Raw genomic sequence first — 21,037 nt, 5'->3', positions numbered from 1 at the left:
TTTTTTATCTCATGTAGATCTGGGTCTTTGATGGCACTCAGCTGGTGCGTGTCATACTGTCCCGTCCACCGGAAGAGGTTTACCAGGAACAGGAGGAGATCATTGCTGAGTTGCGCAATGCCACCCAGCATCGCATCATCGTCGATGAGATAAGATTCCATTTGGACTCGATTGGCCGCATACGTATGGACTGGTGTGACCTGTACTTCCATGCAGTGGATCCTCAGACCCAGCAAATTGCACCAGTTGATGAGATTCTCAAGGATATCGACAGAAACTACGATTATCTAAAGGTAATTCCTTAAAACTTGATTTCATTTATGTATGTTATTTTTACTGACATTGTTTTATTTCAGGACTACTATGCTGGCTTAGCCATAGAGAACGTTGTGCCCGCCTACATAGCTATTGTGCAAGATGAGTTTGATCTAGCAGTGGCTGGCTTGGTGGCGTTGGTCATCGTTCTTTTCGTAGGCGTTGTTAGTTTTATTGTCCTGTGCTGCTGCCTAAAGCATTGGAATCTGTCTGTTCCCGTGGAGACACGTCGCAAGGAGGCCCTGATTAAGAAACAGATTATAGAGGACCTGAACACTACCGAAAATCCGCTGTGGATAGAACAGTGAGACCTTATAGGAAAATGTTTTGAATAGTTCGTGATTTTCTTTATTTTCGTTCAGGAAACTGAAACTGTATGAGGAACAAGAACTGACAATGCAGGTTTTCTCGGAGCCCGATCACATCTCAAACTCTGAGGCACCGGGCCACATGGACCATCGCAGCTCTCTTGAGCAGGTTCATCATGTGGGCCAGACGGTGGACAACACGTATGCCACCATTCAGCCGCGCAATAATCAAAATCGTCTAACTGGCGGCGGTGGTGCCGGCGGTGGGTCAATGCGCAGCGGGGGAGGTGCCAGCGCCGGAGGTGTGGGAGGTGCTGGTCTACTCCTAGCCCGCGTTGATCCGCACATGAATGAATTTGCGGACTATGCCACGTTGCGAAACAATAGAGCGCCATCGGTAAGAATCCACGAAGCGGAAAGTGAAGAATACAATTTATATTTACACTCCTCCCGCCTTCAGTTGTACGAGTTCACAGGATCCACATTCCAGGCTCCCATCCGGGACGGAGATGATGCCGTGGCCGAGCTGATCTAAGGGTCGATGGAAACTGCTGCCCAAGAAGACGTGTAAATTATGTAGTAGCTGTGTATCTGTGTTGTAGACAAAGCCTCGCCGTGGTTAAGTTCAACCGAATCTGTTCTGTTGCACCTTTGAGTTCGTCGTTGCGTTTTGATCAACAATATTCTAGACACGTACATAGCACATATAAATACTTATATAAATAGCGTAGTTGTAACTGGTAAGCCAGCGTTTATCTAGAACTCAAGTAATCAGGATAGAGAGCCAGGAACAGAAACAGAACTACAAGAACCCATAGAGGAAATTCTCCCGCATAATTAATGACAATAATATATATGTACTATTATATATTGACAATGTCTAGCCGTAATGAAACGATATGAATATGTAAGAGTTACTAATGTACATCTACATCTGCATCTACACAATTCAGTCTGTACTCGAAAACTTCCGCGATATTAGTTTTAATGGCGATCAAAATCGTCTACAGCCTAAGTTGTACCACTAAAAAGACTAAATTATTTGCTCTTCCAATTCCGTAACACGTTTAGTTGTGTGTTAACAATTAGTTACTTAGATCCTAGTTTAATTAGCCAAACTTGCTCATACTTATAAGTTCATATTTTAAGTTGGAGTGAATTGGAAATGTGCAACGAACTAAGTTACTTTTGACCGCTGTCCGACTCCTCACGGGCAGAGCCAGAAACTCATTTATGTTTGCATTTACATTAAACATATACACATACATAAGGCAATTGTGGTTTTATCTGAAATGTGGCGTCGTTTTCAACTGCGGATTTTAACACCTGTTGATATTTGCAAGTTTGATACATCTATAAACAAGCACTGAACCCGTTGCCGAGTTGCGCATGGTTGCTAGAAGGGAAAATAACAAAACTCACATCCCCTGGAATTTTCTTAGCGCAGGCATTTCTGATTTTCTAATCAACAACAGCGGTGAACAAACCTGCTGAATTCCAGAAGCACACAAGTTTACATTAAATATATATATTTTATGAGATAGAAATTGAAGAATACCAACAAAATGGAGGAGCTGGATATAACAAGCGTGGGTCAATTCCAGACTCTGGTGCGCTACAACAACCCGGTGCTGGTGGTGAAGCACCCGGATAAGAAGGGGGGCGCTCCGCTAACAGAGATAGAGATGAAAAGGCCGCAAACGGCGGGCGCTTTACTAGATACCAAAAGGGAAACCGAGGAGATTCTAAATTCCATATTGCCACCGCGCTGCTGGGAAGAGGATGGCCAGTTGTGGCAGCAGTCTGTGTCTAGTACTCCAGCAACACGCCAGGATGTGATAAATTTGCAGGAGATGCTTGATACTAGGCTGCAGCAGACCCAAGCTCGTGAGACAGGTATTTGTCCCGTGCGCCGCGAGCTCTACTCCCAGTGTTTTGGTAAGATCACTTTTATGCCAATTTCCATCTTTTTAAAACTCCTTCATTGCAGACGAGATCATTCGGCAGGTTACCATTAACTGTTCAGAGCGTGGCCTGCTACTGCTGCGCATCCGCGATGAGATCGCCATGTCTATGGAGGCCTATGAAACATTGTACTGCAGTTCCGTAGCCTTCGGCATGCGCAAGGCTTTGCAGGCACATGAGGAAAAGGAAATGCTCCGGGATCGGGTCAAGACTCTTGAACTAGATAAAGAGGCACTAGAGGAAATAATCGCGGATATGAAGCTTAAGCAGGAACAGGCAGAACGTCGTAATGCTGAGCTGAGAGCCTCTGAAGAGAAGAAGTTCACGGAGGAGATAACTTTCCTGAAGAAGACTAACGCCCAACTGAAGGCTCAGCTAGAGGGCATAACCGCACCCAAAAAGTAGACGGAGATTAATGGTGTGTGGTCTATGCGTTTTCCATTTGTCACTTTAACTTTGTTGGAACTTATTTAAATTAAATTATTTGAGCAATCGAACAACAACTAAGACTCTTCAGCTGGAGCAGATTCCTGGGTTTGATCTTCATCAGTAGCTTCCTGTTGAATTTCTTCCCTTTGAGTCATCTCCGTGTCGTCCACGTTTATTTCGTTAAGAATAGGGGTGGGCTTAAAGGCTTCTGTTGTTTTCTTTTTGGACAATGGCTCCTCCTTAGCTGCTCGTTTTTCCGGTGGCTCCTCGGAAGCTTCTTCTGGAACATCTTCCTCATCTTCCTGGGGCAGCTGGTTGCGCATTGCTTGCAACTCTTCTTCGGAAGGTAGAGTGTCCTTAAGCTCCTCCATTTTGGCCATGTACCGCTCGTAAACAAACTGCGCCATTTCGGACATGTTTTCGACCGTCCTCATATCTTGACTGGCCACATCAGCACTAGCCAAACGATCCGTGGGGTACTTGTCTTCCGGTACCAGACTCAGCTTCAAAGGTCTTTGTGTTAGCTGAAAGAGTGTCAGAATTATAAACCCCGAAACAAATTATTAAGTGCCATTAAAACTTACAAGCTTAAAAGTCTGCTGAAGTTCCAGACAGTTCTTAAACAAGGAGACCCTGCCAAATACATATAATCCAAGACGCGCTCGACTCATGGCCACCACTAAACGTCGAACATCCCGCAGATGTCCAACCGCCTTGGTCCGTACTAGAGAGATGAGAATATAGTCGTTCTGCTGACCCTGGTACTTATCCACGGTGGTGATCTTATGTGGCCAACCAATAAGAGGATTGTTGCCACAGCGGGCGTTGATTACGTCGCGGATGAGATGCTTCTGACCATTGTAAGTTGTCAAAATGGAAATCTTAGCTGCAGGGTAGCCCAGCAGACGCATATACATGTATACGGCGACAATGTACTCCGCCTCGGCAAGATTCTGTAGGTTTAAAGGATCAGAGAACGAAACCCTTGGAATTTTTCATTTTTCGTCTCACCTGGTAGAAGTAGGGATTGGGCTCGCTTTCACCCACTCCTTTGAAGTCTTCAACATTAATAAGCTGGTAGTCGTGAACAAATCCTGGATTAGCCTGTTTGTATTCATCCCGCTCAAAAATATGCTGCAGATCTTCCAGCTTCTTGTAGCGCCACTTGTACAGCGAACAAATACTGGCTCGTGCACGACCCTGCCCGTCAAGATCTACGGTAGGTACTCCGAGACGTACCAGCCTGGTAAACAGACTCTGTTCCATGTTAGAGTACTTCTGGAAGGCCATGTTTTTAATCACGGGCGGCAGCTGATGGTGGTCCCCGATCATGATCCAACGCTTTAGACGATTAAGTCCATCCAGCGGATTCTGCAGGAGCAGGGGAATAAACGTTTCGATCTCTAGGATCTGTGCCGATTCTTCCATAAGGATATTGTCATATCGAAAACCCAGATTAACCAGTTCCTTGCGTTTGAGTGCCGCATGGGTACAAGTCATGGCAATGATCTTTGCCTCTTTGACTAGCAAATATTTCGATCGATCCAGTCCCGTGCGCAGCAGTTCAAAAGCCCGGAATTCCTCTAGTTCGTTGAATATATCCGAAATGTATCGGAAATTAGAGCAGGCTATATCCATAAGTTCGTCATAATTCGCACCCTTAAACAATGGCTGCGGGGCATCTGCAAAGAATTTTCCAAAGGGAAACTCCTTTTCAAACTCCGCTCTCAGCTTCCCTGCATCCGTCTCCTCCTCATGTACGCATATCTGACTCTGGAACTTCTCCCATCGCGCCATGACATTGTAGAGGTAAAAATAGCCGGCGGTCTCACAAGTGTAAGCATTATCACCACTCACGCCGAGCGCCTCTTGCAATTTTTGCACCTGGCTAAGAAGATCCATACGCTTGGCCAGTACATAGTTAACTCGTCCATATCGACTGTAGTCTTTCTCGGTCTCCAGGGCTTCCTCGCCATGTCCAAGACGCAGCAAGTGCCGCTCATCGATATCCAAGGCCATGATCTTTTCGAACAACTGGTTCAGCGCCTGATTGGAGTGGGTCACAATAAGGGTTCGTTGATTAGGGTGGTTGTGGTAAATATTCGATATGATTTGCACGGCCACGTCAGTTTTACCAGTACCAGGCGGACCGACCACCAGTGTCAGACCCGGTTGCATTCCCGCTCGAATGGCTTCCACTTGAGTGGGTGTAAAGCGGATTGAGTTTCTAAAACGAAATGGTAGGGTCACTTGTAGTCAATTTGGTTCAATCATATATGTTGTATAAAATATAAGCTGAATATTAGATTACAATACTTACTGCTTAGGCTTGTCGCTGGGATATGGACCCCTGGCTTCATATTTGTAGGGCTGCACCAAAATAGATTTGGTCAATTCCCCTTCAGGTGTCTCTTCATGATCCTCTCCATCGCTTTCCTTTTCAATAGGCACATCCTCAAATATTAGCCTAAAGGGAGGTTGGCGGTTTTCCTCTGGCACCTCACACTTCAAGTTGTAGTTGGGGAAACTGGCCTCCAGATGATTGTAATCCAAGAAGGTATCATTAAATTCCAGACTGCGTTCCTGATTGGGCATGTTACTGTAGTGCGCAGCTCCAGGATCACCATAGCCCAAGAGGATGTCGTGCAGCCAAGGCGGAACCACGCATTCTGTATTCATTAAGTGACGTATGGTTTCTAGCACGGCCTTGAAGTTATTCTCCTTGGGCTTGCGGCGCATCAGGATGTTAAAACTCTCGTAGACATCGTCAGCACCCTGAATGAAGAACTTTTTAATTAACACTGTTGAAAATTCAACAGAAAATAGTCGGAAACCTACCTCCTGAAGGTCGTCCATATCCAAGCGGTACTGATTTGAGTCCAGCCAAACGCGATAACAACGATTCTCACCTTGCAGCTGTGGCCTTGGCTCCGGACCGTCTTCTATGACTCGACCATTGGCATCAAGCATGCCCTCCACCTCGCATCCACGGACACTTACCAAGCCCACCTGCGGTATAAAAGGTTCCCGGTGCTTGTACTTAGTGCCATATGGTTGCGTGGGCTTGACCGTTATGAGAAAGCACACGTCGTGCTTTCGAAGATTCTCCCACTCCGCCTTGATCTCTCGGCGCACGGAGAGAGTTACGCCCACATCAGCACGCACTCTTGAGGGCTTCTTTTCGCCCAGATGAGGTTTGGCCACTTCGACCACGGCAAAGCTGGCAATGGGCAGAGCCATTCTTGCCCAGCCACCGAACACAACATCGCCATCTTCCGATTGCCATGGCAACATGCGGCTGACAGCATCCTCGATGTCTTGCCGGATTTCGTAGGTGGATTCCAAGCGGAATAGGTTAAAGTTGCGTAGAAGGTAGTCGTGCAGAGTCAGGAACTGCAGATTAAGCTTGGGTAGCGCCAGGCAGCTCTCACCGGAGTAATATTCCGAGGGCACGACATTCTCGTCCCAGATGATCTGCTCCGTGGGATACAGGGGCATCTCGTTGAGCGCCTCCAACTGCGAGCAGCGTCGCTCATGGCGCGTAATCAGCAGCTCACGCAGAAACTGCTCGTCTACCCGATGCCAGTCTAAGGGTGAGACCACCTCCTCTGGCACCAGATTCAAGAACGTGGCAATCTGAAGGAGTCCCTTGCCATCCAACCCACCAAAGTGCTGCTCCAGCGACTCCCTGTTATCCACAGTGGCCACGTTGGACAAGGCAAAGACCCGCAGGCTGGGAAACTTGGCGAACACCGCTCGCTGCAGCGAGGTGATCTTCTTGTAGTGCAGCTGTGTCATGTCGTGATCCGTGAGCGAACTTCCAGTAACGTCGTTAATCTCGAAGCGGGTATAAAACTTGAGCATGTCCAGGAGCTGTAGGTATGAAATTGCGTTTTGCTTATCATATTGTTAAGGAAATTGATTAAAATGTAGTTACATCTAATTATGGGATATTACAATTGAATGATCAATCATTTGTAACCCCCATTTTGGCTGATCCGCTCCTGTTCGATTGCCCAAATGCGCGTGCTGAATGGAACGTGTTTGTTGTATTACTACCTGCCCTCGTGAATTCTACAAACTCACGCAAACATTGAGCGTTTCTCTTTCCCTGTCGAACTCTCTCCTCTCTTTCTCTTGATTTCAGCTGCACTACAGGTATTCAAAGCCAGACACACTATATAAGCCAAGCCGGTTGGTTTACCCCAAAAAGGTTGATACGTCATCATTTTGGGCAAGACCACTCACACAGTTGCACCAGCTAAGTTTGACTATGTGTGCGAGAGAGGTAGTGCTAATTAGACCAGCCAGGTGAGCGGAAAGCGGAAGTCCTTGCTTTTGGAGTGGGGGACATTCCCTGAAACCCAATACATGCGTGTGTGTTCAATACAAATCTGTGTTGAAGGTTAGCTGAAGGGTGTTGCTGGCTAACATTTGACTAAAGGGAAGTCTTTATAGAACTTTAAAGACTCCTGTCTTTCCTATCTTCCCTTCCATTTCAGAGTTTGTGGAGGTGCGAGAGGACAAGTGTGATGACAGAGCACGCGTCAATAGAGAGCTGCACACAGCTGCATCTTATCGCACCGCATCATCAAGTCCCATCCTGGCGCAGGAAGCGAGGGGAGGGGGAGCACTAGAGCGCGCTGGAGGAGCAAACAAAGCCGTCGCATACTCATACAGCCAGACATTGCCGGTTCCTCCTGCTTCACTCGTACTGAATACTTGCTCCAATTGATAATTTCCGCCGCTCAATTTAAAAAAGAGAGCACGAAGAGGGAAAGAGGACGCGAATTCAAAGCCCTGCTTCAACATTTTATACCCTCGATTGATCAAAGGGTATTCTGCAATGCTACTTTTGGTATTATATGTGGGTTTCACTTTCCTCCGGCATTTATTTTATAGAAGCCGTAGTATTTGATAGCAAGACTATATATATTTTCATGTCCCAAAAATGTATCTAATAAGATACATTAACGAAATAAGATATTATATGTGGGTTTGAATTCCTTCAGGCAGGGCAATGATTAGTCGGGGCACTCGGGCACAACGCTCAGTCTGGTTTTCAATGCGAGAGAGGGAGCTCTTTGGAGGGGGAGAGCGCTGCTCTCCCAACTCACCACTCTCTCGCCGCCTAAGTGACTTGATATTAAGAGCAGGGGACAGAGAGCCATTCGCTTTTTGTCGTCGCTTCGAGTCGGTTGATGTTGCTTCTTCGAGTTTTATTTCAATTTGAATACTGTTTAAAGAGGAAGTAAAGCGCGCATTGTTTATTAACCGAATACGAGTCAGAATCCCAGACGAAAGTGCCTTTGTGGGTGTGTGTTGATACAAAAAAGTGTCGCCTTACTTGAGTTCTGGCATGCAAGTCATGATCTTGGCTCACAGCCGGCACCTTGATGACGCATTTCTTAGCAAGCGCAGATCCACATAAACACCAACAGCAACTGCCTTTTACCTGTGTATTGTATCTGTATCTGTGTCTGTGTTACTAAGCGAAAGATGCTCGTAAAAACGCTTGGCGCGCATTTTGCAGCCGGGCAAAATGCAAAAAAATGCAGCTGCTCCGCTCTGCTGATTCCCCTGCTCTGCGTACTACTCCTTAGTCTAAGCCCTTCACCAGTAAACAGTCATGTCACTAACGCCGGATCATCACCGGGGCTATCTTCCGATCCCCACCTAGTGCTGGTCTACAAATGCTGCGAAAAGTTCGAGATACACGTGGACCATGGGTGCCGGCAGGTCAACGAAACGGGTAAGTTCAACAGCTGGCGAGGCGGAAAACTCCTAGCCCCTCGAAAAAGTTGCCATAACAACCACTACCAAGTTTGTTGGCCATTCAACTTTATGGATTTTCCCTCCTGGCATGCAACATATGTATGCCCAACATTAAATGGCCCATTTGTTGGCTATCAGTGGATCAGTGGAACGAAGCCAACAGCTATATATCCCCAACTCCACGGTCGTACTCCCCCAACAAAGTTCTTAAAACAAACAAAGGGTGACCCCAATCCTGATGGAAAATATTAGTTATGCTGTGGGGCATGCTTCTGTTTAAACTTTTAAGTAGCCACTTGATGAGGGATTCCCCAATCGGGAATATCATCTCTTGGAAGTAAAATGATGCGGAAAAGCCATTAGTAAGGTACTGTAGATGCTTCTGTTCCCCATATTTATTGTTTGTGGAGCTAATGCTGAATATAGTGAAACAAAGAATACAAAAATTATAATACTGCCAAGGAAGGGAATGCCTATATAATTATCACTGACTATTCGCCTTGGATGAATGTTTGACAAACAATAGCAACAATTGTGGAAAATAGAAAATCATACTCTAGCAACTATATCGAAATTCTAGCTCGAACAACTAGAACTGAATAAAACATTTACGACCATGGTTGGCCATATAGGTGACACATAAAAGTGTAACTTATACGAATCGTTGAATCATTGCATTGTACTGATCTCATCAGATTTTAATTGTTTTCATTTGAGTTATTCCAATACTTAAACATGGCCCATAATCAAAACATGCAATCTTATTTCCGTGTGATTAGCTAAGATTAACATATCAATGGCTGAGTTGGAAAAAATGTATCCGAACTCCGATAATTGGAGAAGGACCAGTCCGTACAAATGGCAAAACCAGCTGATGAAGACACATTGCACAGCTCAAGTTCTTTGCCCAGAAGCGTACATATTGATATTCGTGGAGAGCAAAGAAAATCTGGCTACCCCTGATCCACCAGTCCAACAAAGGCAGCAATAACTTGAACTGCCTTAATGATTTTCCACGGTCTGTGTTCTCTATTTATCGTTGGTTTCCATTTGCAGACTACTTCCAGCCGATGTTCACCAGCTATGGAGGAGAGCAAAACAGGCCCGTCAATTTCAAATTCGTCATCGGTATTCCAAATTGTGGATCCATGCAGATGTGGCCCATATACCACTATGCTGGCGTGAGTTTTGAGTCCCTTAGCCCGAAACTGTTGGATAGTCATGTATATTTTAATATTTTCCAGAGCTCTGATAAGCTAGTGTTACTGGATGATGGGAAGCTAAGGCATTACACCAACGCAGAAAACGAAGGGGAGGAGCGTCATGGGATACAGTCGGATTATGAGGAGGATATTGCCGGCAGTCTGGAGCCCCTATACCACGACTACGATAAGGAATTGTATTGTATCGACAGGGTAAGCGTAGCTACAGTCCAAGTAAATTGCATAGATAAACATAAAATCCATTCGCAGGCCACCTCCAGTACTGGAGAGGAAAATGTTCTCTTCGCCAAGATTTGCTTGGCCCGCAAGGAGATCAAGTGGAGTGACTCAAACTTCCTGCTGCGCAAAATCTTAAACCCCATATTCCATGGCATCTCGCTTATTATCCTGCTGGTTATCGCCATCATCTATTTTATACTTCCTACTCTCAGGTGAGCAATGGTTTGAATTTGACTTCCTTCATGCGTTAATTCCAAATCCATTCAGCAGAGATCTGGTTGGCAACATCGTGACAACGATAGCCGTCTGCCTTATGGTTAGCCAGGCAGCGGACCTGGTGAGAATATTCACCGAGCTGACCAGCCATGTGAGCTTCATTGTGGCAGACATTATTCTGTGCTTCAGCCTGTTAGCAGCCTTCTTTTGGCTGAACAGTTTCGGTTTTTATATTTGGAAGACTTTTCGTTCGAGGAACGTCTTCCTGCGAGTCACCGACGGCAGGAAGTACTGCTACTATTCCGCGTATGCTTGGGGATGCACAGCCATGATGGCTGCACTGGCCGTCTTTGCACATTTTTTCCTCGACGCCGACTCCTACAAACAGGAGAACATGGTTGGCGAGCAAGAGACGATCGGCTGGCTTGGCATCTGCATATTCTTTGCACCAATTGCCTGTACCATTTTGGTTAACATATTCTTTTATGTGACCACCAGGAAGCTAATCAACCGCCGGACGGTATACGGCCGCATTGCGCACAAGTTGAAGGCCAAGTAAGTAAATCTACTTCTCGACATTGCTCGTGAGACTCATAAGCATATGGAAACATCCTCTTTTTCCAGTTTCATCATGTTCTCGCTGATGCTGTTGGTAATGTCGATAGCCTGGCTATTCCTCATAATGTCCTGGCTGCAGATGGAAGGTCTGCTCTATGCCCACATCGTAGTCAACGCCCTGCAGACACCGCTTTTGCTTTACATCTGCGTGCTGCGCCAGCGACATGTAACATTTCTGCTAAAGAAGACCTGTTGCTACAATGAGCCGCCCTCGGCAAACGACTGGGGCGATGAGCTGCATTACATGAATGGCAACGATTACTGAGGAGCCACCGTCCACACTAATATAAGTGTTTTCGTAGTTTAGCAATGTCCAACATTGAGATTTGTACTTAATTTTAACTAATTTATGCTGTACGAGATATTTATGCTGTAAAGAGAAGTCTGACCACCTACCTGGCCAAACAGTTTTCCTTCCTCGCGACGAACCAAGGGTGACAGAAGAGCCCGCACAATCAGATGACAGTCGTCTAAAACCGTGTTGAAGAAGCGCCGCGTCGGCAAAAGTGCCTCCAAGTCGATGATAAACTCCAGGAAGCGCTCACAGTAGTGAACCACGTTAGATGCCACATCGCCTTCGGCGGGAATGCTTTCGAGTATGTGCAGGAAGTCAATAATAAGATTCTGCATAAAGTGTCTCTCCCAGAGGACCTCTGGTTTGCTGTCTTTCTCCTTCTTGAGCAGCCGTTTCCAGTACTTTCGCCATTCGGGAACTTCTCGAAGCTCCTGTTCGCGGCGGCCTGCAAGAAGATACTTTTAGGATCACTTCGAAAGGTGTTTCGACTTTTGAGGAGAACTTACGGGGCTGCAGGCAATGCCACATGGACAAGGAGACTAGTCGCTTGGCCTGTTCTCGGCACAGCTCTATCTCCATGCTGTTGAAACAGTGGTTAATGAACATTAACAGCGCTGTTCGCTCCCTCAACGTGCTGCTTGCCTCCTTTGCCTTCTTGCTTGGCAAGCAGCTTTCTAGCACGTGGCGGAAGAAGGCTGGATACTGCTCCGGAAGCTTTTCAAACACGGTCCAAACTTCGACGCGCTCCCGGAACTTCTCGTTGGCCATTATAACGATGGACATAAGGTGGGCATGGGTGGCGGTTTCTCGTTGGTAGTGCGGCCACAGATACTGCTCCAGATACTGACTGAACTCCAGCATGTTGATCCGCCGCGCACTGTGGCCACCGCCATCGCCGATCTCCTCCTTGTAGATGCGTTCGATGATCTTGGCGCTGTACGGCAGGTGATCTGCCTTCGTATCCGGCGTCCAGTACTGCGATGCCAGCTGTAAATAGGTTATTCTAGATTTATATTTCCCACTTAGATTTGTCCAGCGGAGCACCCACCTGCCAAATGACATCGGAGCTGAGCTGGGCCACTGTGAGCGACCCACTTTTCTCCTTTGTAGCTTTTGTTGGTGGGACGGCTTGTTGGGCTCTAGTTTGACTTCTTCGCTTCATGTTGCGTTTATTAAATTGCACAAAAACGAAAATAAACACAGAAATCTGCAGCAAAACAAACGCTGCCGGTCGCTAGTGTGACCGTTGCAGGGCCGGCAAAATACACCAAAGTTTTCAATCTGAAATCCACTGTTCCCACCTCAGTGCGTACCCACTGTAAAAATCATAAATTTAAAAATCCAAGAAATAAGATCAATATAGTTGGGCAGTATTTTATTAGAACTTCTAACAACTTTCATTATAAAATTATTATAATTATTATAAAAACTGCAGATACCCTTTATGTTATCTCCACCGCAGTGGCAGCACTATGAACCATTTTCCACAGGTCCGGCAGCACGACAAAAGGTTTTTGTTTACAGCACGCCGGCTGCAGTTCTTAAGCATTAAAGATATATTTATTTGTAATTTAAGACGGTTTTTACACATACGAACTCGCCATGTCGCAGACCATGCCGCCAGACAACTTAAGTGTGAGTAGCAAGCATCCAGCCAATACAGATTGAGCCCCAATGTCATCCCATTCCAGAGCCGCCTGTTGACGGTGCTCAGTTTGCCTCTTTTCGAGCGCGTGCACGAGCTGAGCATCCTGTTCGATCGGTGCTCCCTGCGCCAAGTGCAGGAGATCTTCCCCCACATTGTGCACTCCATCTTCGGGATCAGTAGCAATCCTTTGGGCTGGGGCCTGCGGACCACGACGCTGGAGAACAATCCGCTGCACTTCCAAACGCTGCAGCAGTTCTTCGGCGTCTGTGGGCCCTGGATGCACGTTTGCCACCGCCTGCTCCTCGACCAGTACAAATTCGAGCTGGACATCAATCTGCTGCCGGTAAGTGGTTTAAAAAGGAGTACCCTGACTCCCTCTAATTTCATCCGTTTCAGGCCAAATTCGTTAGCCTGTTGCAGAACGGTCAAAATCCCAGGTTCTATGCGGAACTCATCAATGTAGACTCGATGGTGCAGCAGGTGTCCACGCTCTCGCTCAATGCCTTCGACTTCTACGTGATTCACTTTGTGCTGTACGCCCTACAGCCGCTACACTCTATCAATCCCATAGCCATGCAAATCCACAACGTGCGCAGCAAAACGATCTACTTGAAACTGGTGTCCGAGTACCTTAACAACTTCCTGCCGTTGGTACCAGATGCACGCATAGAACCGGTACACTTTAGCAGCGGGGTTAAGGCTCCACAGCCGCTGCCAGCCCAGGCATTACAGCCGCAAAGACAACCGCGCTACATTAAGATCCCCAGTTCCTATCGCAATGGCGGAAACGTGTCGGGAGGAGGTGGCAGTCCCAATGCAAGCGTTGGCGGCGGGAACACATCAGCACAGTCCAACAGCCCAAATGCCAGCGCGAACAGGGCCTACGCCTGGCGATCTGAAAGTGTACTCCACTTTTTCGTAGACATCTGGCTGCGCTACGACATCGAGTCGGAGCATCATTTGCCTAGCAGCGATTTTGTGCGCGGCGTACGCACGTTGGTCAAGCAGGTCCACTTCTTTGCAAATGGGGCGCAGCACGATCACAGTTCGCTGTGCGCGCTGCGTAAGGTATCGCTGAGCATGGTTAAGGCAAGGATCTACGCCTTTATATGTGGTTTGATCGATCGTTGGCCTCTGGACAGCTCGCTGATGGTGGTGCTGGATCTCTGGCTCAGTTACATTCAGCCATGGAGATACACTATGGCAGCGCTGAACAATAAAACGTAAGATCACACTCATAGATTCAAATGCTGGAAAAGAATAACACTTTTTTTTTCTTCTCAGTCCATTTCTCATGCCGCCCAATTTGTCCTGCTTTGATGGCTTTATCATCGACAATCTTATTATGTACACACACATATTTATGCAGTTGCTGCCCCACTTTGGGCGGTTGGATTACACCGTATATCGGAATGCATCTATGCTATACCGGCTGGCCACAATCTTCTCTCAACATGATTTAGTAGATAGACTGCAGCGTTTTGAGCGTCTCCATGGAGGCAATGCTTATGGCTTTGACTCGCCCCAGCGTCAAGTCAACATGATGAAGTGGGTTAAGACTGTTTAATTAAATAATTTTTCTCATTTAGAAACAATCCTATTTCTTTTAGCAAATCCTATTCTCCAGGCTCTCAGTGGAATCAAGTGGTTAGCACAAGCTCCGCCAAGCTTTTTAGTTATACCATGCAAACGCAAATGGAAAGCTTCTTGTTCCTGATCAGTATAGCCCGAAACTCGGTGCTCAGAGACATCGCTAAGCTGCGCAACGAAATCGCGGAGAGACAGCGCTCTAAGGGATTTCTCAAGAACTATTTTAACAAGCTCTTTGGCGAGTGCACCCAGGAAGAAGTGACCCTGCGCGAGTTCAGTCGCATTCCGGAGGTTTTGCGTCAATGCATCGACGCATTCTGTCGAACGTTTAATGTAAGTTTACAGTTCGTTTTTGATTAACATAGCATTTAAATACTTGAATATCTAACCAGGTTGATCAAGCGAATCTATCAATGCATGAAAATCTGCCAGAGGAACCATCTTTGCCTACTGCGACTGCGGTGCAAAATTTCAGCTTCTTCGACGCCAGCAATTCCCTGGACACCTCCAAACTGAACCCGCACCAAATGTCGCTCAATGCGTCTAGCATGCATGCCACCGTTGATCCCGCAATGCTGCCCATCCAGACCAATGAAGTTAAGGCATTGGTAAGAATACTGCACTTCGTATCTGAGAAGATAAACAAGAAGGTAAGTTTCAATAAAATGGCCCTTTATTTTTCCTGATGATAATAAAATATTGGTTCCAGTATGCTAGTCAGATACATGGATTCTACGTCCGCGACGATTACTGCGGAAAAGTTGCTCGGCAACTGTTGTATGCTCCGATGACGGAACAGTGGTTTGACAAAAGCTCCGGCCAAGTAGACATATGTGAAAACTTGGTTCCTCCGCGAGTTTGCCTACGACCATTGGGCTCTATACCCGCTCTCACAGCGATCGGTTGTTCCCTGATCCTGGGGCAACTGTTGTGGGGTGCCCCAGTCCTGGGAATATTTATTCTGGCCACTGTGCTCTTAGTCTATACCTTGCTGCAGGCATTGTTTTCCTAGTTTGAAATGTTTAACTAGATAGATTACTAAATATGTGACATTTATATATTTGTATAAAACTAAAGAAACTACGAGTACAATTACGATTACTGTTAGTTCTATGATTATGTTTATGCGTGTATGACTGTATCACTCGGTTCGCGGCCGAAGGGCTAATCGCAAAGTCTGATCAGGCACGGTGACCATGCGGAGCACGCTATCAACGGGCTTCTCGTTGAGGCATCTCATCTCGAACTGGGAGGCACATCGGCCCAGCAGGGAGTGCAGCTGCTTGAGGGCCACACGGCGACCAATGCAAGACCGCTGGCCGATGGCAAAGGGCAGACTACCGTGTGACTTGTGCACCTGCTCCGTCTCTGCAATGCACCAGCGCTCCGGGAGCACACGTTCCGGCTGCTCAAAGTGTGATGGGTCGCGACCTGCCGTGTACAAGGAGAGCAGCACCATGGTCTGAAAGCGGAATGCATGAACGATTAAGCTCTCAAAGAAACTTCTTTCACTTACATCCTTTTCGATAAAGTGACCGCCAAGTTGCGCGTCCTGCGGCAGAAATCGGCCAATGAAGGGTGCTACGGGGTACAGACGCAGGGACTCCTTGATCAGGCCGTGCATCAGCCGCGAATCATTGGTGGTTCGCTCTTTGGCCAGCCGTTTCTGGAGCTGGGGCTCTTGCGAAAGGGCAAATAGAGCCCACTGACTGCTGAACGCGGTCTAAATGAAGCATAACTACAATTAGTAATTGGTTCCACGATTAATCGGATCGCCCGCTTACCGTGTCACCTGCTGCAATGACCAAGTCTACAAATATCCGCTTGATCATATCGCCTGGCACATCCGCCGCCTGCAGACGGTGGTAGAGGGCCTCCTCGTGCGGGCTCGTTTGGTCCTCCTGCACTCTGATGCAGTGATCGATTATGGCAGCTCCCTCGCGCAGCACCTCATCCACATTGGCCTCGAAATCCCGCCAGATTGGCAGGCGCAGAATCTGAGCCAAGCGGGGCGGGAATGTCATCAGTCGCGAGCTGTGCTCAAACACCTTGTGCACAATCTGAGTAAAGTGGTCCAGAGACGACTGGATCTTGGGGCAGGTGAGCACGCTGGTGCCGAACATGATGCAGCACAGTACTACAAGTAGATAAGAGATAATTCTGTATGGGGATCAGCACTTAATGCATGCCGGTCGGTACCTTCTATAGACCAACGGTAGAGCTGTTGCTCCAGCAGGGGCAGCTCGTAGCTTCGGATTTCACCACTCTCCCCTAGCGGAATCGCCGCCGCCTCCGCGGTGCGTCTTCGCCACTGATCCACCATTCGTCTGGTACAGCTCTCAATATGCACGTCCATCCAATTCAAATTTCCGTTGAGCAGCAGTCGATTAAGTATGCGTCGATTGTGCAGCCACTCGGCGCCCTCCCTAATCCCAACGAAGAAGAGACAAGAGATCGGTATCGTCGGCTCCGAATTTGCAATTCAACGGACTCATTTGATCCACTCCACTTACATGAAGAACAGCCCGCGTTGGCAGGCATGTTGCTGGTTATACAGCGTCCAGGCATCTGGCAGCGGATGCTGCGGATACTGACCCTCGTGCTGGAAGACTGCGCGCATCAGATTCGCAGAGGACACGAACACTGCATCCTGGGTTCCGCCCAATCGCTCCCGGAAAATGGGTCCATACTGCTTGTGCCTCGCATCGATGTATTTATGAAGGCTGTGCAGAGTGAGGATATACGGATTATAGTGGGGATCCTTTTGTCGGGTATATAAGGACATATCATATTATCAACTTTTAATAGTTGAACTCCCTTAAGTCGCAGGCTTCGTAAATAGTTTTTCATTGCATGAATTGATATTTCGTTATTGTATATTTCAAAATGTTGATATTTATCTTTGCTTGAGTTTTGATATTTTTAAAATTATTTCGATTTTACTTTGTATGAAACGTTGAGATTTTAAAATACATTTTTTATTCCATGTAGCATTTTTGATTTTAGATTTTAACACAACCGCATATAAACAATTCTTTTACGTTTCGAACATTTGGTTAATTCAGTAGAGTTAAGCACTTTCCTTCAAGAAAAAACTACCAATAATCACTTTTTCCAAAAGGTTGCCAATTAAGGTTGAATGGTTTAACATTGAACTAGTCCGGCTTAAGCCAAGTTTATAGAGTTCTTGGAGACAAGTATTACTATGCATTTTCAAGAGTGCGTTTTCAGGAGTGCTGGTCAAGTCAACGTTGCAGCTCTCCGACTTTCAGAAGTTCAACTATACGGATTTACTGCGCGGCTCCTCCGGCGGCTATAAGATCCACAAGTGTCCCGACTAGCGGAAGCCCCTTCACTCTCGGAATGGGCACGTATTTGACGGCAGGCGGTAGTTCCGATGCGGGTAAACGTTGCGAAGGTGGCGGCTGCTCGCACCGCGAGCGGAACAGGCTCAGGCTAAGGATTCGCACCAGGAGCTGGTCGAGCAGGTGTCTCAGCCAGCGCAGCGGGCCCGGCCGCTCCCTCTTCTCGGTCATCGGTGTATGTACGTCACGGTGGCAGCGGGGGGCAACCACCTGCACCTGCTCTCGGCTGTGAAACGCTCTGGAAAACGCGTCCCGACAAAGGGCCAGGCCAGGGGCAGACTGACTCGACCCGCCGGCCGGAGCGGGCCTTTTAACCCATCGAGAATCGAGAGCCGGCAACCAAATCGCCGATCGGATCGGATCGGATCGGATCGTAGCGGAGCGGATCGCATCGCATCGCATCGCATCGGCTACCTGCGCTGCCTGCCCACGATCAGTGTGACGGCGATGCCGGTGGGCATCGAATCGGACATATCCGACATATTCGATATATGGATGGATAGTGCTGCGGCTTGATATATGTATATGCGCAAATCAAATGCGATCGGCATTGGCCAGAAGCGCTGAGTGGACACCAAAACTCTGCTGGCCATGCAAATTTCATGGGAGGTGGTGAGGGGAGCGAGGCGACAGGAAGGGCAAGGAGAGCGAGAAAGTTGAGGTAATGGCCAACTTTTCCTCCATTGTTTTGGTCAATTCTGTGTCAGACTGGTGCTGTTTATATGCCCCCATGTAATATGATTGAGCAAAAATGTAAAACGTGCGATCAAAATTTCATTTTAATTCAATTCAATGCACAATGCAGATAATTCTGCACATAACAATTCAAAGAACCAAGTCGGTTTCTGGTAATTTGAATTAGTTTTCCCGCTCATTTATTATTTAAAGTCTTTTTTGAAGGGGATTAATTTATTTTAATATATTTGATTGGTTTTAGTTTAGCTTTTATATATTTATAAAATCCTTAAAAGTTTCCAGAATCCACTGTCTAAAGCAGTACCCAAAATTGTGTTTAGACCACACTAATTGTTGGTGACTTTTAATGAAATATTCAACTCTTTAAATAAACATGTCTAAGTAGTCATTTTAAATAGATTAACCCAATAAATACTATTTAAAGTGTGCGTCCTGTGCGTTTTAAGCCTATGCAATCGCATTATTTTAAATCACCTCGGTGACAGCTTAAAATGCGCTTTTTTCACAGCCCCCATATATTTTGAATGCTGCATTAAAAGTGCCATATTTTGCATGTTTCACGTTTAGTTGGCACTAAAAATAAATCAAATAGAAACACACTAAAGCCAGATAAGCCCAGCAAATGCACCATCAGAAAGTTGACAGGAAACAAAACAAGCAGCAAATAAAGTCGACAGAGCGAGTTAAATGTGGGCGAATTGGGTAATGAAATTTATGCATTAATAGTTGCAATTTGAATTGGGCTATCAAACGAAGGACGACCAGAATCGTGACCTGGGAATAAACTTCACTTCTTGACGAAGGTTGTGCAAATTCTTGTGCTAAGACTTGTCATATTTATGGTCTATTAGGGGGAGCAGTGTCACAACTTTTACTGCAGCCCAAGCAGCGAAAAGGGTTAAAATAAATAAATATTGTTTTCCGTCTTTGCGGCAACACACGCGACATGCATAATAATAAAAGTAATAATATCGGGAAAATGTACAGGGTTCAGGGGGTTCCCCAATTCATATAAAGATAATGGAAAATAACACGAAGGACAACAAACAACCAAAAATAACAAGGACCCCCCGCCATTCTTTCCCCTTCACTTAATGCAATAATAAGACCGATGCGCAAAGAGCATAAATAAAAAAATATACAAGTATAAAAGCAATGGGGGCGGAAAACAAAGCTCCAAGCAGCATGACGCCATTTGGAAAGCGACGCCTTCCGCTTTTATTGCCAACTTTGGTAGGGGAAAGCGGCAGCGGGAGACCGGAAGTTGGAACGAGCTTTTTTGGAGGATGGGCCAAAGGATGGGCCCATCCTCGTGCCGCGTGTCATGCAGTTCACATGGAGCAAATGGAAGACTGTCTTCGGCTCAGCTGGAAATGAGAATGCCGAGATGGATGAGCCAGGATTTCCTTGTCCATTAATATTGTGTCTGAATAGTTCGCAGATAGGCACGTAGATTGGTGATTTAGCTAAACGGCTGAAACTATATTCTCCTGGTATGGTAAATTGATTTTCTGGCTTGTATATTTAATCTAAATGTCAATTAACGTTGTTACTCTTCAACCAGCTTATTCGAAGGTAATAGCATACCTTTACGCACAAAAAAGGATTCCCTAGAAAAGTACATCCTTGCCACAAAATGCAGCAGAGAACGCAAATCCAAATACTTTCTCAGGCCAAAAGGTAAGTGGGGAACACAGCCAGATCCAGGAGAACTTTAGGTTTACTCCAACTCGGTTGAAGCGGAAGTCCTTACAGCTTTTGCATATCCTAAAGTGCCACTAAGTGGTGCTATCATTCTTTCATGTGTGCGGAATGTGATGGTTATCACACGCCACAACAGCGTTTGGATTCACGTACAGATAGGGATACAAATACACTTGGATTCGCAGATACAGATACCCACGGGTGGAGCCAGCACTCTGTGCATCCTGCATATATCCTGTTTCTATGTTTGTGAGCTTCAAGTGTTTGTTGATTCTAATTCACCGTCCCCATCCCTTTCCAAATCCTCGATTCGCTGTGGTTTTCGTATCGCTGACCACAACAGAATTTCACTCTTTACTGTATTTTTTCCCCACCAAGGGACCCTCCATGCTGCTCCACCTCCTGTGCAGCCACTGGGCCAGGACTGCCGCTACCAAAAAATGTGTCCAAAACATAAATGACATTTATATTGGTTATAGTATTATAAGGCAGCTGCTCGGACCCCTCCGCTTATACGTGCCAACATTTGGGTCATAAAAATAAACACAAAAGCAACAGCAAACAGTGCTCAAACAGGACAAACAATTTATACCACTGGCTAAAGAAGGAGAGGCCAGGCCATGATATATGAGAAATCGCACGCATCCATAGTGTGTATGGTACATAAAGTG

General features: G+C 46.5%; 6 protein-coding genes across 14 annotated transcripts in view; 4 read left to right on the top strand and 2 right to left on the bottom strand.

The window, feature by feature from the left end:
- The window catches only part of LOC6554054 (cadherin-87A), a 56,763-nt gene extending 54,870 nt beyond the window's left edge, over positions 1-1,893 (top strand). For all 6 annotated transcript variants that reach the window (XM_026975883.1, XM_026975881.1, XM_026975882.1 and 3 more), the window contains 4 exons: positions 18-293; positions 357-619; positions 678-1,020; positions 1,084-1,893. In XM_026975883.1, coding sequence (XP_026831684.1) covers positions 18-293; positions 357-619; positions 678-1,020; positions 1,084-1,158 — 957 coding nt within the window. In that variant the 3' untranslated portion in view covers positions 1,159-1,893. The remainder of the gene's footprint in view (positions 1-17; positions 294-356; positions 620-677; positions 1,021-1,083) is intronic.
- Positions 1,894-1,930: 37 nt separating this feature from the next.
- Positions 1,931-3,097, top strand: LOC6554055 (putative inner dynein arm light chain, axonemal). 2 transcript variants are annotated; one of them, XM_026975885.1, is made up of 3 exons: positions 1,931-2,100; positions 2,168-2,561; positions 2,614-2,994. In XM_026975885.1, the coding sequence occupies exons 2-3, from the start codon at positions 2,189-2,191 to the stop codon at positions 2,991-2,993; spliced, it is 753 nt and encodes a 250-aa protein (XP_026831686.1). In that variant the 5' UTR covers positions 1,931-2,100; positions 2,168-2,188; the 3' UTR covers position 2,994. The 2 variants fall into 2 exon arrangements, with proteins under 2 accessions (XP_026831686.1, XP_001980496.1); XM_001980460.3 differs by having other exon boundaries at positions 1,931-2,561; positions 2,614-3,097.
- Positions 3,010-12,642, bottom strand: LOC6554056 (RNA helicase aquarius). Of its 2 annotated transcripts, XM_001980461.3 has the most exons (8): positions 12,412-12,642; positions 11,870-12,350; positions 11,465-11,808; positions 5,856-6,890; positions 5,338-5,792; positions 4,029-5,244; positions 3,602-3,970; positions 3,010-3,541 (listed from the first exon to the last, which is right to left on the bottom strand). In XM_001980461.3, the coding sequence occupies exons 1-8, from the start codon at positions 12,523-12,525 to the stop codon at positions 3,092-3,094; spliced, it is 4,464 nt and encodes a 1,487-aa protein (XP_001980497.1). In that variant the 5' UTR covers positions 12,526-12,642; the 3' UTR covers positions 3,010-3,091. The 2 variants fall into 2 exon arrangements, with proteins under 2 accessions (XP_001980497.1, XP_026831685.1); XM_026975884.1 differs by lacking the exons at positions 11,465-11,808; positions 11,870-12,350; positions 12,412-12,642 and adding an exon at positions 6,955-6,978.
- Positions 8,184-11,463, top strand: LOC6554057 (probable G-protein coupled receptor Mth-like 5). Of its 2 annotated transcripts, none has more exons than XM_001980462.3 (6): positions 8,184-8,769; positions 9,849-9,973; positions 10,037-10,207; positions 10,265-10,446; positions 10,505-11,005; positions 11,075-11,463. In XM_001980462.3, the coding sequence occupies exons 1-6, from the start codon at positions 8,517-8,519 to the stop codon at positions 11,331-11,333; spliced, it is 1,491 nt and encodes a 496-aa protein (XP_001980498.1). In that variant the 5' UTR covers positions 8,184-8,516; the 3' UTR covers positions 11,334-11,463. The 2 variants fall into 2 exon arrangements, with proteins under 2 accessions (XP_001980498.1, XP_015009895.1); XM_015154409.2 differs by having other exon boundaries at positions 10,502-11,005.
- Positions 12,643-12,845: 203 nt separating the features above from the next.
- On the top strand, positions 12,846-15,686 carry LOC6553984 (sphingomyelin phosphodiesterase 4). Its single transcript, XM_001980463.3, has 7 exons — positions 12,846-12,998; positions 13,055-13,354; positions 13,408-14,234; positions 14,296-14,559; positions 14,622-14,934; positions 14,994-15,251; positions 15,311-15,686. The coding sequence occupies exons 1-7, from the start codon at positions 12,966-12,968 to the stop codon at positions 15,611-15,613; spliced, it is 2,298 nt and encodes a 765-aa protein (XP_001980499.1). The 5' UTR covers positions 12,846-12,965; the 3' UTR covers positions 15,614-15,686.
- Positions 15,637-18,257, bottom strand: LOC6553985 (cytochrome P450 315a1, mitochondrial). Its single transcript, XM_001980464.3, has 6 exons — positions 17,896-18,257; positions 17,115-17,324; positions 16,801-17,027; positions 16,386-16,738; positions 16,118-16,324; positions 15,637-16,063 (listed from the first exon to the last, which is right to left on the bottom strand). The coding sequence occupies exons 1-6, from the start codon at positions 18,135-18,137 to the stop codon at positions 15,743-15,745; spliced, it is 1,560 nt and encodes a 519-aa protein (XP_001980500.1). The 5' UTR covers positions 18,138-18,257; the 3' UTR covers positions 15,637-15,742.
- Between the last annotated feature and the right edge of the window lie 2,780 nt (positions 18,258-21,037).

This window comes from Drosophila erecta, unplaced genomic scaffold, assembly GCF_003286155.1.
Source record: "Drosophila erecta strain 14021-0224.00,06,07 unplaced genomic scaffold, DereRS2 tig00000000-arrow-pilon, whole genome shotgun sequence".
Taxonomy (NCBI): domain Eukaryota; kingdom Metazoa; phylum Arthropoda; class Insecta; order Diptera; family Drosophilidae; genus Drosophila; species Drosophila erecta.
Note: the sequence above shows the minus strand (reverse complement) of the source record. Positions and strands in the feature narration are given on the sequence as shown.